Source organism: Pogoniulus pusillus, chromosome 34, assembly GCF_015220805.1.
Source record: "Pogoniulus pusillus isolate bPogPus1 chromosome 34, bPogPus1.pri, whole genome shotgun sequence".
In the NCBI taxonomy this organism is placed as follows: Eukaryota; Metazoa; Chordata; class Aves; order Piciformes; family Lybiidae; genus Pogoniulus; species Pogoniulus pusillus.
This window is the reverse complement of record NC_087297.1, coordinates 1,104,772-1,121,631: the sequence shown is the minus strand read 5'-3', so window position 1 is coordinate 1,121,631 and position 16,860 is coordinate 1,104,772. Positions and strand designations below refer to the sequence as shown.

The 16,860-nt window shown below is 51.9% G+C and overlaps 1 protein-coding gene across 3 annotated transcripts in view; it reads right to left on the bottom strand.

Annotated features, from left to right (window-relative positions):
* Positions 1 to 636: 636 nt before the first annotated feature.
* Positions 637 to 16,860, bottom strand: part of MIB1 (MIB E3 ubiquitin protein ligase 1) — a 98,189-nt gene continuing 81,965 nt past the window's right edge. For 2 of the 3 annotated variants that reach the window (XM_064170713.1, XM_064170711.1), the window contains exons 16-22: positions 15,013 to 15,194; positions 12,901 to 13,093; positions 11,332 to 11,410; positions 9,837 to 9,950; positions 8,835 to 8,935; positions 1,130 to 6,045; positions 637 to 985 (exon numbers count right to left, since the gene is read on the bottom strand). In XM_064170713.1, coding sequence (XP_064026783.1) covers positions 5,905 to 6,045; positions 8,835 to 8,935; positions 9,837 to 9,950; positions 11,332 to 11,410; positions 12,901 to 13,093; positions 15,013 to 15,194 — 810 coding nt within the window. In that variant the 3' untranslated portion in view covers positions 637 to 985; positions 1,130 to 5,904. The remainder of the gene's footprint in view (positions 986 to 1,129; positions 6,046 to 8,834; positions 8,936 to 9,836; positions 9,951 to 11,331; positions 11,411 to 12,900; positions 13,094 to 15,012; positions 15,195 to 16,860) is intronic. The other variant, XM_064170712.1, reaches the window with a different exon arrangement.

The window sequence follows — 16,860 nt, the reverse complement described above, 5'->3', positions numbered from 1 at the left end:
CACCGAGCTGTTGGTTTTGTTGCCTTCCATTGCATTTTGGTTTAATGTGCCCATGAAATGACAGCCTCAATGTGTAACCCAGGGTGCAGCCACTGTTTCCTCAGCGCCTGGGAGTCCTGTGGCTGGCAGGAGATCTTAACTGCTCACATTCACAGAGCCAGGTACACTCAACGATGAGCAAACCTGGGGTCTAACAGCCCCTTAGCAGCTGCCATCGGCATCCTGAGCAGCAGTTACAGAGAAATCAGAGAACATTTTTAGATCACCCTTTCTGTGGTTACGTCATCAACCCTTCCTCCTCCCACTGTGCTGCTAATATGTGGCTCTCTGGGAGACTCCAAGGCACGCAGCACTGCTGCTGTTGCTCCAGACTCACTCCTCAGGGAGACCTTATACAAGGAACCAGATTGTTTTGAAGTTTGGCTTGCAAACTTTGTCAATAAACAAATTCTGGAGCACCTTTCAACGCTGAATGTTAACCTAACGTTTGGTCAGGTGTTTCACTCTCTAACTCCACGGTGCCATCAAATACCATCACAACAGAGGAGGGGCAATAAGCCACATTCCCCTGCACGAACAGCAGCAGTAACGCAGTCCAAAGGCAGCTCGAAAGCAAGGCTTGGGGAGAAGTCAGCGTCTTGTATAATCAGCTTTATTAACCATACAGAACAGGAGCACTTCCTTTGCAAGGCTTAGCCCTTGCTAAGCAGTTTAATGAAAGCAACGACAGAAAGGGATCTGCAGACAAACCCCCACCACACTCACACAGACAACCTCGAAGTTCTCCACACTGCAGGTCCGAAACCTGCAACCTGCTGGAAACACAAAGCTGGTTTGGACAAAAGCAGAACTGTTCCTGTGGCTCAGTAACCCCTGTCCGCAGCGTGCACAGGCACCGAGCTGGGCACAGCCAGCGTCTGCAGGAAGCTCTACACAGGCTTCATCTCTGTAACTCTGACGTGCATGTGGGTAAGACTGGCACTGCCTCCGTGTGCATGTAGGCACAAACTGCCACTGCCTCCGTGTGCATGCATGTGGGCACAGATTGGCACTACGCCTGTGTGCATGTATACAGGCACAGACTGGCACTGCCTCTGTGCTCATGCATGAGGGCACAGACTGGCACTGCCTCCGTGTGCATGCATGTGGGCACAGATTGGCACTGCGCCTGTGTGCATGTATACGGGCACAGACTGGCACTGCCTCTGTGCTCATGCATGAGGGCACAGACTGGCACTGCGTCTGTGTGCATGCGGGCAGAGAGTGGCTCTGTGTCTGTGTGCGTGCGGGCACAGGCTGGCTGTTTCTGTCTCTGTCCTAAGAGAGCCTTTCCCTGTCTCCCAGGCCATGTTTACGTTCATTTACAGAGACTCCTCCCCTCCCACTGAAAACATCCCCTACAGAACGTCTCATCTGCCGCCCTTGCTCCTGTCAGTCTGGGGACTAAACCCTTCAGACCCCACTGTCTGCTGCAGCAACCAAAGCACTTCCAGTGCGCTCGGCAGCACTGCACTTCGCTGACTGCCCTTCACAAAGCAGGAGGAGCTGATAAATGCAGGCAAGGCGATTACAGCTCTCTGAACACCAACTCACTAACTGCACTCAAGAGAGACCTGCATCCTGTGAGCACCCTGCGGCTGCTGCCCATTTCCTCGTTCTCCCAAGGCACTGTACAGTCGTTAACCTCTGATATTCTCCAAGCTGTGACGAAAAATTTTCTGTTTAAATCGTTAAAAAGCCCTGAGTCAGAACCTTTGTACTTGCCACAGGCTTAGCTATAAAAATGGCACATCCCAAAACGGCTGTGGGTAACAGTTTTGCTTTGTCAACACAAACAAGTTATGAAATGCATAAAAAAGACAATAGTAGGAATTCCAGCAACTTCTGCGAGGAGACACCAAATACATGGTGGCAAATCACACACTGCTCTTGTACAGCGTTTATACAGGCAGCAAAAACCCTTCACAAGGGATTCACACATCGAAAGCCACGAAGCAAAGCCCAACTGAGGAGTCCTCCCCACCCCGTCCCAAACACAGCTAGAGGAGAGTCCGGGACTGGCAGAGGAAGGAGGCAGAGCACTGCTAGAAGTTAGGCTGTAGTGTTGTTGGGTTTCTGTAGGTGACAACTTCACCCATGCAGCACAAAGCAGAGGACAGGCTCCTCGGGTCAGCAGCTGCTACTGGGAGAGCCAAATGAAGTTCCTGGTGTTTCATTTTGTCCTTGCTCCAAGCAGCCTCTCCAAACAACTGTCCAGACAGACTGCAATCAATCCTGCCAGAAAGGAGGCACACAGAAAACTTCACCTCTAGCCAATAGCTACACAAGAAGGACCTCAGTCAGGTTATTTTGTCTCTCCAAGAGGCAGCTAAAATACAGGTTTTAAGACTATGCTAACAAGGCACAAGGACTTGTGCAAGTGGCTCTGCCCTCACCCCCTCTGCCTTAACAACAGCTCCTGCCATGCTCGCGTGGACAAAGCGCCTTAGGCCCTCGCCAGTGTCACTCTGAGCATCCACTGCAGAGCCTCCCTCTGCCAAGTGCAGCCTTCGAGCCAATGCAAAGCAGGCAAAAGCAGGCCAGATTTTGAGAAGTGCCTTATGAGTTGGGTACAGTAAGGGACAGACAGCAGGGCTGGGGGGAAGAGGTCAAACCGAAGTTGCCAAGCACAATCTGCTTGCCCCTTGCTTGTCTTTGCCCTGTGGCTCACTGAGTGCTTACATGTTTGACTAAATGGAGAGAAACTGGACAGCACTTCACCTCCTGAGCACCACCTGTTTTTAAGTGCCTTCTTGATTGTTGCAAGAAAGAAACAGATCTAATTCCATTTCACTTCCAAACTGCTGTTCAGCCCTGGGCACTGTCACAGTAACCAAGCTTGCAGCTCCCACACACCTGAGGTTTCAGTGTATTAGACACTTCCTGATTTCCCCAGGAACAATGCTGACAGGGAGATTTCCACTCTGATCTTTTGCTGAAGACAGAGGCATAATGATGTATCCTCAGCTCCCTTACTTAGGACCCTTTGGCTTCCAACTCAGCTCCTGTTTGGCCTTTTTGAAGTGTCACCCAGTTACACATCTGCTGCCTGCATGGACGGCACCAGGCCGAGTCAGCCTCCTGGCTTCCTCAGCAACACTGGCTCCAAAGATCCAAATGGATCCAAGTGTCTGTTTCCACAGGTGAGGCTGGATTGGTAAACACCTTCTTCGTTAAGCTTTCTGCAAGGCAAGCCCTCTGCAGCCCTCCTCACATGATATACAGCTCCTGCACCTGGTACTCGGGGGCCTCCCCTGCTAGCTCAAGCATGTTAGCTGCCTTACCTACCTCAGCTCCTTCTCGTGGCACCAAGGTGCCACACATCCGCTTCAGCTGGCACACAGCGCTGCTGAATGGGGGTGACCACTGCCTTGTGTCCAGCCAGAGCGGCCTACAGCTGCTCCCACAGCCATACCTGCTGGCACTGCCTCTACTTCCACAGCACTCTGATGGCACCCAAGTATCAGGAGTGTTATCAGGTAACTGACAGCTCCTCACAGCTTAACAGAGCACTGCCCTACCTGTGCTGCAACAGCTGCCTCCTGCAGACAAGGACTGTTTAACATTCGATGCCAGTTTCCTGCCCAGATACTTTAGATCACTTCTTAGTTGAATTAATTGATGCTGTTGGAATACTTTTGAGTAATTCTGGCCTGATCCTGCGAGAGAGAGTTAGGAAAATGCCAACTGCTCTACTGAGCTGCCTTGAAAAGAAATGCAGCCTGCCCTTGTGCTGACAACAGTTTAGAGAGGTCCCCATGACAAATAAACAGGACACAATGCTCAAAATATGTCTGCTAGAGGCAGAGGAAGGCAAGGTACACTGAGTGGTTTGTCAAGTCTGTTACAGAACTGTTCCCAGGGGAAGGCTGTCAGGAGGCTAAAGCCTGCTGCTAGAAGTTCAGCTGTCGAGGACACAAAACCCAATCCAGCCTTGGTGACATGTGTCAGCCAGGGGCATGCAGAGCTTCAGTGCAAACAGTAAATGCAGAGCTGCAAAAAGGCCTCCCTAAGAGCCAATCTCTGCCTAGCTCCTTGGTATTTTGACATTTTAGAACAGGGACCCAAGGGGCAAGACAAGGGAGAGCTGTTTGACCTGCCCAAGGCAGACACACAGGTGAGCTGAGAACAGGAGACCTGTAGAGTGCAAACCACACCACATGAGGAGAGTGGCTGCAGGCTACGTCCAGTCAAGCCCCACTGGAAAGAAGGGTGAACATGTGCAGCTCTGGGTCAGGGCTGGAGGTGGCTGTTTGGAGCTATTACCTCACTCTGCTACATTCACAGCCTGTCTCTAGAAATTTTCCCATGTGTCCCTTTCCTGGAGACCCTGGTTAAGAGTTCACCAATCCTCACAGCTCACTAGGGACATCCTTCTGAGGCTTCTGCCATCCTTGCACACTCGAGGCAGGCACATCTACACAACTCTCAAAAGAGTGAGGTTGAATTAGCTGCAGAGATGACAATTCTACACCCTCACCTCTAGAATCACAGAATGGGTTAGGTTGGAAAGACTTCTAAGAACATACCATCTGGATCTTCCCCTGCACTATCCCTTCTTCCACAGCTTTGACATACTCAGTGAGAATTGAATGAGAAATTAACTGCAGCTGCAAGTAAGGCACCTAAACGACTCCAGCATGGACTTCGTATTCTCCAAGAGCACAGGCAAGCCAAGCCTGCACAGTGGCCAAGGGCTACAGGAGCTATTCACTCACCTAGCCAAATCCCCCATTCCTTCTAGCTACAGGAGCTCCTTCCACCCATGAAGACAGAAGGATGTGCTTGTCAGCAGAACATGGAGAGGTAGGTTCCAGTTGCTGACAGCATCACTTGCAGGGTCAGGAACACCTCTGCCATGGCAAACCCCTTCAGCCACCTGCCACTCACCTGGGTCTGGCTCACAGAGTTCCCTGCCCTGCCAGCAGTGCCTTCAGCTGCAGCAATGCTCACACAGGCCCTGGTGTGAGCACTCAGCTGAGCTGAACAAGCAATACTGCAGCTTCTCTTCTGCTGCTGACACTGCCTGCAGGCAACACCAAGAGGAAACCTCGCAAATATCTCCTGCTTGTCCAGGCTCAGAGAACTAAGGACCTCACATCTGTCTGTGCTCCTCAAACTGAGCAAACCCACTCCTCTGAGCCTTCTCCTTTCCAGCCAAGTCAAAAGCAAGTCCACACAAAATTCTGTGGCTAGCAGAATGCAGGAGCTCACTAGTGAAGCTAGCTGAAGGGCAGCTCTGGCAACACAACCTTTCTGAAGTAGATTTTTCTTCTTCCTCTTCCCTTCTCAAGCCATCCTCAGCAAGAAAGGCCACGGTGAAGTTACCATTACCTTCGCACTGTGTTCTGAGGCCTGGTCTTATGGGAACAGCACATTTATTACTGTGGGTACAGGCTGCATTGATTAGGGTACGTTTGTGACTCCTGTCAGAGGCAATGCTGAAGTCCTCCAGAAAAGCATCAAAGAAAAAGTCCAAAATATTTGTATTTGCTACCAGGTGACAGTATAAAACCCCCACCCTGACCTCACTTGACACCTTGCACATTGAAAACACGAGTGAAACCAAACCAAGATTGTCCCTTTGAACTTTAAGGGGAAGAAGACAAAGAAAATGCAAAAGGACTGCTTTGAACTAGCTTCAGGCCCGGGTGGTTTGCAAGAGCACAGCTCCGAGCTGACTGTTCCATACTGTTCACAGCCACCGCGTGAAGCACCTGGGCTGCAGCATCAGAAAGGTTTTGCTGAGAGCCTCTCATGCCCTTCCAGCGCTCCGAGATGTCAATCACCAAAACGGCCTCCCCACCATCTAAACGTCTCAGCCTCCTTCCCAGGGGCAGTGCCCTCGGCAGGGCGGCGGCAGGCTCAGTAGAGGAGGATCCTGCGCTCGATGGCCTTGCGGCAGATGGGGCACTCGCTCATGCGGTCCCCGCACAGCTGGCAGGTGCCATGGCCGCACAGGAAGATCATGTTCTTGAGGCGGTCCAGGCAGACAGGGCACATGGTCTGCAAGAGAGAGGGACAGGAGACAGGGTCAGCGGCAGCACGGAGAGCCTCTCAAACCGACACGGACATCCCACAGACCGCGGCAGGGCCCAGCGCTCACCCGGGGCTGCAGGCAGGGGTTTACTTCATCCACACTCTGCTTCACTGACTCCAGCTAGTTTGGCTTTTCCTGCTCATCACGACACGAAAGCCACCTGAATTGCTGCCCCATATATGATCCTTCTAAGAGACTCCAGCGGCAGGCTGACCTCAGGTGTTCTTGTGGCCAAGAGAGCCAAGGGCATCCTGAGGTGCATCAGTGAAAGTGTGGCCAGCAGTCTAGGGAGGCCTTCCTCCCCCTCAGCTCTGCCCTGCTGAGACCACACCTGCAGTGCTGTGTCCAGTTCGGGGCTCTCCAATTCAAGCATGAGAAACTTCCTTACTGTGAGGGTGCTGCAGCTCTGGAGCAGGCTGCCCAGAGGTTGGGGAGTCTCCTTCTCTGGAGACTTCCAAAGCCAATTGGCTGCATTCCTGCCCTAAGTGACCCTGCTTGGGCAGGGGTGTTGGACCTGATGATCCCTGGAGGTTCCTTCCAAGCCCTACCATTCTGTGATTCTCTGATCATTAACCAGGTTTGCCACATCAAGACCTTCCAGTAACATTCCCCTTCCTGTGGTGGAACCTTCCAAGGAACAAGCACCACAGGCAGATCTGTGTGTGCAGTGCCTGGCAACAGACCAGCTCCTGCTCGGGCTCCCTGCCAATCCATGCCTTTGGGCACCAAGCACTGAAAGCTTGCAGAAGCAATACTAATGCTGCCCAAGCCATCCTACAGGCAAGGACTCCACCCTGGCAATCACAGCCTTTGGGATGCTCTGCAGCACTAATTTAAGATATCAAATCCCTCTTGCTGCTCACAAGTACGAAATACAACCTGCCCTGGCACCAGCCTAAGCAGAACAGGCATTAAGGAAAACATGAAGGAATCCCAAGCCAAGATGCACATAGGAGCACTCAGATGCTCAAATCCTTCTGCTCAGAGGCACTGAGCCATCTCCAGCTTTACACTGAGATTTCAAGCACAAGAAGAGGACATGCCAGAGGGGAAGAGTGCACTTCAGTTCCCAAAGTATTCTGCATTTCCTACTGCTGCAAATACATAAGCCAGAAAACACAATATCCAGTTCTGGTGTTCCCAGCACAGGGACACAGAACTGGTGGAGGGAGGCCAGAGGAGGCACAAAGATGAGCCAAGGGCTGGAGCAGTTCTGCTGTGAGCACAGGCTGAGAGAGCTGGGGGTGTGCAGCCTGCAGAGAAGAAGGTTCCAGGGGGACCTCAGAGCTGCTGCCAAGAGCTGAAGGGAACCTGCAGGAAGGCTGCAGAGAGACTCTTCATGAGGGTATCTAGAGACAGGCCAAAGGGGAATGGTTTGAAGCTGAGGCAGAGCAGGGTTAGACTGGAGCTGAGGAAGAAGTTCTTCAGTGTGAGGGTGATGAGACTCTGGCACAGGCTGCCCAGGGAGGCTGTGGATGCCCTCTCTCTGGGAGTGTTCAAGGCCAGGCTGGATGAGGCCTTGAGCAGCTAAGTCTAGTTGAGAGGTGTCCCTGCCCATGGCTGGGGAGTTGGAGCAGATGACCTCTGAGGTTCCTCCCAGCCTGAGCTATTCTATCAAAGTGACACTCACAGTATTATATTCTCCCCAGTAAAACCTTCTGATATTAGACAGCTTCTGGCTAGCAAATCCCAAAGGTAAGGTAAAACTGTAAAGAACAGAAGAGCACCTAAGGAAAACTGAACAGAGACCACATCTAACCTAGAAGGAAAACTGCCAAAGCAGTGCTCCTTTCACAGCATCTGCACACCAAAGAGAGCTCCAGGCTTTTATGAACTCCTAAAATAAGCAGGTCCCTGGCCAGGCTGGAGCCATGGGCTGAGGCCAGCTGTGTAAGACTCAACAAGGCCAAGTGCTGGGTCCTGCACTTGGGTGACAACACTTGGGAGCATTCGCTGCAGGCTTGGGGCAGAGTGACTGGAAACTGCCCAGCAGAGAAAGCTGAAGGCAAGCCAGGGTGTGCCCAGGTGGCCAAGAAGGGCACCAGCAGCCTGGCCTGGATCAGCAGTGGTGTGGTCAGCAGGAGCAGGGCAGTGATGGTGCCCCTGGACTGGGCACTGGAGAGGCCACAGCTTGAGTGCTGTTTTGAGCCCCTTGCTCCAGGGACACTGAGGGGCTGGAGCAGGTCCAGAGAAGTGTGATGAAGCTTCTGCTGTACACTCAGGTCAGCTAAATGGGCAGAGAACACCCTGCCTGGGCAAGGCAGCCTGTTTGTGTCACACCAGCAGAAATTACCAATAGATAATCCAAGAGGTGCTCTAACAGCCAGCAATAGATAACCTCATGGATGCTCTAACAGAATATCAAACAGGCACACTTGATTTTTATCACAGTCACACAGTGCCAGGTTGGAAGGACCCCAAGGACCATCTGCTCCAACCTTTCCAGCTCACAGCAGAGCTGAGCTGAGCTGGCTCAGCACCCTGCCAGGCTGAGCCTTCAGACTGCCCCATACAGGGCCCTCCACTGCTTCCCCTGGGAGATGATTCCAGCCTCTGACTGTTCCCACAGGGAAATTCTTTATTTGACTGCATTGTGAAGCAGGCACAAGCCACACCACACACACAAAACATTGGTTGTTTAACTAAGCTGTAAGCACTGAAGCACTAAAATGTCATTTTGCTGTAACTAGAGGCAGATGGATTGGATTTTTAAATGATTTTAGTGGTCCCTCACATTTTTATCCAGCACTTTTACCTGTTCCTTGATGTCTTGTAACTGTTGCTGCAGCTTCTGTACATCTGCATTGACATTGGTGTTGTCTTTGTCCTTCTGCAAAACTGGAATGTTTCCACTTGCTGCAATTCAGGGAAAACAGAGACTATTATTATGCAGGCAGATAACGAATCAGGAATCAGCACTGCCTGTTACTAGCTACAGTTCTGCAGTTACTTGAAATCATGTTAATCAAACATAGCTGATAATCAAATTAAGTTCCCTCTGCCATCACTGCAACTCATAAAGAACTTCCTTGAGTTTAGTGGCACAGCTTCTCTGGCAAATATTCCCTCAGTGCCTTTTCATGTTCTCAGAGTTCTTATTTGCCTGAAGCAGAGCTTGTTGCCCATGCAAAGAATGCCAAACGCTTCCAGACTGTGAAGACCTTTTGCTGTCCTCACAGCCAGCTCTGGTGTGCAGAACTGCACAGGTTTCTTGAAGCAGGTGTTCAGCATCTGAACGAGCTCAGGTGAGCAGCCCTGGAACTGCCTGACCTGGGAGGCTGTTACTGGAAGAAGCAGAACAACTGAGAAGCATTTCAAATGAACACACTGGAGGTGTTCAAGGCCAGGCTGGACAAGGCTCTGAGCAAGCTCCCTGCCCATGGCAGAAGGCTGGACCTGGATGAGCTTTAAGGTCCCTTCCAACCCAACCCACTCCCCAGTTCTGTGACACATTCTGCATTTCCAGTGAGAGTATTAAACATCTGATTTCAAGGATTGTTTAGAACCAGCATGGACAAGGATGACTTTGTACATGTTTCAGCCTCTCCTCCGGATGCTGGAAGCAGCCCTTTAGTGTCATGACTGCTGTGACCAAGCATCTGCTGCTACCAGTGCAGACAGTGGTGCACACAGCAAACAGACACCTGGCTTGGCACTGCTCTTATTAAACTTCTCTCTAGAAGAGGAAATAGGTCACTTAAGAGAGAAAGAAGTTGGTGAGGGAACAGGAAAGAGAATGGTGTCTGGAGTCACTCACAAATATCATCAGTGGTATCCTCTGTACCTTTCCCTCCGCAGCACATTATGAAAGGCACTCTGCGCTCCACCACCGCCCGGCACTGCACACACTTCTTCATCAGGCTGGCACAGTCTGAGAGGGCAGAGAACTGCATCAGCTCTGGATCCTGGTGGTTCACCTTCCTGCTTTCCTATCCACACAGCTCTTTATTCAGTGACCACACAGCAGATGTTATAACACTACTGGAGTCCATCTCCACTGCGTTTCCTGCCAGCCACACATACAAGCCAAGTCCCATCTGGGGCTCCAAGTACCTGCTGAAGTTTATCTCCCTTTCATGTCTTCCAAGCCAGCAGGGCTCTCTTTCTCCAGGTGGAAATCTATTCCACAAGAACCCCCAAGTTAAAGAAGTAAACCCACACACATCTGAGCTCAGACCCCCCCACATGCCTTGCTTTTCCCCCCTGCTTACTGTGCCCATGCTGCAGGGGCAATGAGGTGCAGCTTCCTACCCTGCCAAGAGCAAACCTGTGTCTTTTGGCATGCTCCTAGCCAGGAGGCTGCCATCCTTGCAGGGCAAATGATGGAATTCTTCACCAAGCAAGTCTTTTGCTGGCCTTTTCCTGGAAAACTAATCAAAGAAAGCTTCTCTCATCACCTTTCAGCTGCAGACAGTGCATGAGACCAGGCCAGGAGAACTGTAGAGTCAGTGCAAGAACTCAGCCTTCTGGAGTGAGCCCCAGCAGCTACTCACGGGGATCACTACCTGCCCTCTATGGAGACCCTCAGCAGCAAGGCCTGCCCTAAGGCCTCTCAACACAGCCCTGAACTGCCTTCTCACCCACTTATCCTCACCACCACAGACATCCTGGAGATTTCCTATGGCTTTGTTTGCAACAGGAGACAGACCAGAGAGAACCCTGGTTAGGGTTAGGGCAGTGACCCCTGGTGCTCTCTCTGGTCAGGGTGGTGACCCCTGCTGTTCCCTCTGGTCAGGGTCAGGGTGGTGACCCCTGCTGTTCTCTCTGGTCAGGCTCAGGGTGGTGACCCCTGCTGTTCCCTCTGGTCAAGGTCAGGTTTAGGGTACTGCAGCCTGGTGTTCTCCTCAAACACATGCTGAGTCTTTCAGGAAGATGCTAGCCCTTGTGCAAAGCTGCAGGTCAGTATTAAGTCCTTACTAACAATCTCTCTGAAAACACCACTGTGCAGATCTGAATGCCCCCCCAAGCTGCAACAAGGCAATAAACTGAGTTCTAATGACTTCAAACGTTTTAATGAGGCTCAGCAGGCTTCTCTAAGCTGAGCAAGCCTAGTGACAGCTAAATCACTCAGCTGGAAGAGCACGTGGTGCCTGCAGCTTGGAACACCTTCAGGATGCCCTCCACTGACTTCACTACCAGCACCAAATCACGTCAGAGTTCTGACTCTGGGTCAGGTTTAAGCAGCTTTCAGTGCTCTGACCGCAATACTGTCTCTGCAGGTGGGTGCCAGCAGAAGCTGGAGGTGTACTCACTCTCACAGGCACACATGTGACCACAAGGCTGGAACAGCACTGCTGCCTTCTTGTCTGAACACACCACACACTCTTCGATCTGTGAAGAACAATAAGCACACATGGGGAAAGTTTTACCTCCTGCTCTCTACACTGGTTTGCTTTTGCACCCTTTGGTAAGGCCCATGGACTGGAAAAACCTCCATCTAGTGCCAATTTGACTCATTTAGCACATCAAAATGCAGCTTAGTGACCACACTGACTTCCAAGAGCAGCTGCTGGCAATATTAATGTGTTCAGTTCCCTGGCAGGCAGGGAGAAGCAGCTAAGATAGCAGAGATTTATTTTTCTTTACTCTTTGCTCCTTTTTTCCACCATTCAGCCTGGAGAAGAGAAGGCTCCAGGAAAACCTTCTGGTGGCCTTCCATTGCTTAAAGGGACTGATAGGAAAGATGGGGATGGACTTTTGAGCAGGGCCTGTTGTGACAGAACGAGGAGGGTTGGGATTATACTAAAGGAAGGAGATTCAGACTGGAGAAGGAAATAAGTAGTAACACTGAGAGTCTCCTGACCCTGGCCCAGGTTGCCCAGAGAAGAGGGAGGTGCCTCATCCCTGGAATCATTCCAGGTCAGGTTGCTTGGTGCTCTGAGCAACCTCCTCTAGTTGCAGATGTCCCTGCTGACTCTGCACTGAAAAACATTGCAAGGTCTCTTCCAGCCAAAAGTATTCTATGACTGTATGTGACTCACTCACAGGAGACTTAGAGCACTCTGCTCTGATAGTCTTGGGTAGGGCTTCAGGAGCCCTTAGAAGTGTGATAAACTCCACAGAATCAAGTGTGACCACATCCTGCTCTGGACAACCTCTTCCAGCTTAGAGCAGTGCTGTCCAGGCTCACTGATATCTCAGCCTTGCAGACATTACTCTAAGTGTTTACACAGAGCAGTCTAAGGGAAGTACTGAACAGATCCATCCCCTCAGTCTCACTCAGCAGAAGACAGCAAAGAGGTTACCCCCAAGGTCAGCTTTCATCTGGGAAATCTGATTTCCACAGATTACCTTCTTTGGATGGCCAAGTGGAAGCAGAAGCTTTATTTGCTGCTCCTGAATCATCCATCAGCAGAACCTTTTCACTGCCCCAGGGGCACTGGTGGATGAGAAGCTGGGCATGAGCCAGCACTGGGCATCTGCAGCCCAGAAGGCCAACGGCAGCAGCTTGGCCAGCAGATGGAAAAGCAACAACTCATCTTAACATGGAAAAAAATCTACCAGAGAGGAAAAATGCCCCAAGCCATGCAAAGAGAGCATCCTCAGGTGACTGCAGGAGAACTCCTGGGGCCTGAGCAACAAAAGACATTGCAAGGTGGGAGCAGAATAAGGGGCAGGTATCACAGGAGTTCAGGCAAGCAGAATAGTCAGGTACAATGCTGGGACAGGACATCATTGCAATGTCAAATTCATGCCCCCCTGTGAGAGACCTGCAGGACAGACTGCTGTTTAAAACAGGCTGCACTTCTCCTTGGCCTCTTTTTGTTTCCACTTTTCCATTAAAAGCAGAGAAAGGACCAATAAAGGTTGGAGCTCTTTACCTTTGTCCTAGACTGAACTTGTTCTTTACAGATGAGGCATTTCTTCACCCGTGGTGAGCAGAGAGAGCAGGTGGCAATGTGTCCACAGGGGCCAAACAGGGTGTCCCTCTTCATGTCTGAGCACACCATGCACTCTTCCAGGGTTTCAGAGTCGTTGTTGATCATGGATGGGCTTCGGGAACCAACCTGCCCACTACAAAGGGACCCTGGAGTCAGATTCACTTGTGAGGGTTTTCAGTTCACTTAAAACACACAGCAGGTGGCTGTGCCTGCATCACACAGCAAGCCCAGCTGCCTGCCCCAGAGCAGGCTGCCAGCACACAGGCTCACACCAGACAGACACAGGCCACACAGGGTCAAGCAGCATCGCATGAATGTAAAATCCTTTCCCTCTCCTGCCCAGAGTTTTCTTTATGGACAGAGGCATATGCTGGAGATGCAGCACAGCTCACCCCTTTATCCGTGACCACGGCTCCAGCACTCAGCAGATGACAGCTCCTGAGAGCTGCCAGTGAGGCCAGCCGGGCTCTGATCTGACCCAGCAGAGGGAGCGTTGAGCACATCCACAGCAGCTCCTGCTCACAGCCCTCACAGGCCCATAAAAGGTGGGGAGCAAAGCACAGCTGCAGGGATGAGGCCCAGACAGATACAGACAGAAAGGCTGTGGAGAAGTGAGCACCCTCCACAGCACCACCAAAACCAGCCTCTGCTCATGACAGCTGGAGAGGGCACTTCTGATTTCCATCTGGGAATGAAGGCTGAGACTCAGGCAAGCTCCCAGACACAGCTAGAAGGAAGCTGAAACTTCACCTACTGCAGGCACATCACTGACATCCCTAGACAAGTGCTTCTGAGCCAGCAGACCTTCTCCTGCTCCTCTTCCTCACACATCACCCAATCGTTCAGGCTGGCAGGTCCTTAGATCACCCAACTCAGGGCATCACCAGCACCAAACCAGGGCACTTTGCCCATTCCAGTCTCCAACACAGCATGGACAGAGGTTCTACAACCTCCCTTGGCAACCTGCTACACAGCTCAGTTGTTAGCTACTGATCCCCACTCCCTCTTCTGGGGTGGTCTGAACTTCCACTATGCAGGAAGAAAACCAGAATGGCCAAAGCCCAACTGGAAATCACTTTGGCTTCAGCTGTTAGAGCACAGGAAATGCTTCCACAGATACGTTGGCAACAGAAGGCCTGAGAAGAGTCTTTGTCCTTTGTTGGATGCAGAGGGGAAAACTGAAGTCAAGGATGAGGAAAAGGCTGAGGGACTCAGTATCTTCTTGGCCTCAGTCTTCAGTAGCAAGACCAGAGGTTCACTGGGTACCCAGTCCCTGAGCTGGAAGATGGGGAGCAGAATGAAGCCCCCATAAGCCAAGAGGAGATGAGCAGTGAGCTGCTGCACCATTAGACACACATGCTGGAGTAGGGGCAGAGAAGGGCAACCAAGCTGGGGAAGGGTCTGGAGAACAGGACTGGGGAGGAGCAGCTGAGGGAACTGGGGGTGTGCACTGTGGAGAAGAGGTTGAGGAGAGACCTCATTGCTCTCTGCAGCTCTCCGACAAGAGGCTGCAGTCAGATGGGGGTTGGGCTCTGCTCCCTGGGATCAGGGGATAGATGAGGGGAAATGTCCTGAACTTGTGCCAGGGGAGGGTTAGGTTGGAGAAGAGGAAAAATGTCTTGTGCAAGAGTGGTCAGGGGCTGGCAGAGGCTGCCCAGGGAGGTGGTGGAGTGCCCATGGCTGGAGGTGCTCAAAAAAGGTGTGGCCATGGCACCTGGGGCCAGGGTTTGATGCCCATGGTGGGGTTGGGTTGATGGTTGACTGGATGACCTTGGAGAGCTTTTCCAACAGAAGCACCCTCCACATGCACACTGACACCTTCCCATTCTCCTCCCCCCCTTAGCAGACAGGAATGTATTCTGAGCCTGGTCTCAGTTTCATCCCAGACCTTCTAAACAGCACTCAGAGCAGCACAGAAAATAGAAAGTAGGAGCTGGAAGGGAAGCAGCAGCTTGCCCCTCGCCACCACTGCCAGCCGAGGCACGAGGCTCCAGGCACAGCACTTCACCTGCATGCAGCAGAGAGGCCTGGGCATTTTAGTAGTGTACCAACCTGACTTTTTCTTTGTGGCATTTGGCCAGTGCTTTGCAGAGGCTAGGGTCAGGGCAGAGGTCAAGAGGAGACTGCCCCTTCTTGTTCCGAATGCCGAGGTCAGCTCCATTGGCCGCCAGGAAGCAGGCGATGGAGGCTGCGCTCTTCTTCTCCGCTCCCTGCGTGCCCAGGCCCATTATTAACTGCAAGGAAGCAAATATGTCAGCAGCCTGAGGGGCTCTGGACAGGCAGGAGCAGGCTGGCTACAGGAAAGCTACTTGACATGCACCCCTGAACATGCACACACACCCCCCTGTGAGGCCAAGGAAGCATCTCGGGAGTCAAACGTTAAAGCGATGATGGCTGCTTAGTTTTCATAGATTGGCTTGGCTTGGAAGAGGCCTCAAAGCTCACCCAGCTCCCACCCCCTGCCGTGGGCAGGGACACCTCCCACCAGCCCAGGTTGCTCAAGGCCTCATCCTTGAGCCTTAAACATCTCCAGGGAGGAGACATCCACAACCTCCCTGGGCAGCCTGTTCCAGTGTTCCACCACCCTCTAAAGAATTTCTTCCCAATTTCCAGTCTAAGTTTTCCTTCCTCCAGCTTCAACCCATCTCCTCTCATCCCATCACTGCAAGCTGACTACAAATCAGCTATATTCAACTTCCCTCTAACGACCTAAAACTGAGCCAGCAGTGTTTCAGCTATTGAAGCACACAGACCTGCTCCCAAGTGGCTGTCTTTCAGCACAAGCACTGTAGAGGGCAAAGTCCCACTGAGTACATTCAGAACACACTGGAAGTGCACTGCACATGCCAGGTGCAGACAAAATGCTACCAGTGCCACCCTGGGACTGCAAATGTGGCTGGGCAGGCAGATGAATGCATGCTTACAGTTTAGTTTAGTGAGCAAAGGACCTGCTGAGGAGGGCCCTGATTTCAGCTGCCTCTGCAGCATGGAGGGATTTCAACTCAGATGCCTGCCCTAAGCCTGCATTGTTCCTTTGCCCTGTACATTCCCTGCCTTTCCATACCAGGGCACCTCCTCTGCACCACTCCCAGGGCCAGCCAGAAGAACGGGGAGGAGGCACAGGCCAGCAAGGAGAGAAGTAGCCTGCTCTGGGCCTGCTCGCAGCATCATCTGGCATTAAAACTCCATCAGATAAAATGTGTAAGGAGACTACATAGAAGATGAAGCTGCTTGCACCACTGAGAGATCCTCAACAAACCACACCAGACTATAATCACAGAATGGTAGGGGCTGGAAGGGACCTCTGGAGGCCATCGAGTCCAACCCCCCTGCTAAAGCAGCATCACTCAGGGCAGGGCACACAGGAACGCATCCAGACAGGTCTTGAAAGACACCAGGAGACTCCAGAGCCTCTCTGGGCAGCCTGCTCCAGGGCTCCAGCACCCTCACAGCAAAGAAGTTCCTCCTCATGTTTGGGTGGCACTTCCTGGGTTCCAGTTTGTGTCCTTTGCCCCATGTCCTACCCCAGGACAGCACTGAACAGAGCCTGGCCCCTTCTTGACACCCACCCCACAGATGTTTATAGGCATTGATTAGATCCCCTCTCAGCCTTCTCTTCTCCTGACTAACCAGCCCCAGGGCTCTCAGCCCTACTTCATAAAAGAGATGTTCCAGTCCCTTCATCATCCTCAGAGCCTCCCTTGGACACCCTCTAATATATTCCTATCCTTCTTGAACTGGGGAACCCAGGACTGGACACAACAATCAAAGGAACACCTTTGGCACAGCTGGAACAGCTCCAATCTCAGTTCTCAGTGCTCTCTAAGCTGCTCATGAACCAAAGCAGCTTTTCCAAGAGGAAAATCAAACACAGAGCTCTTGGCATGGATCTGCACTACA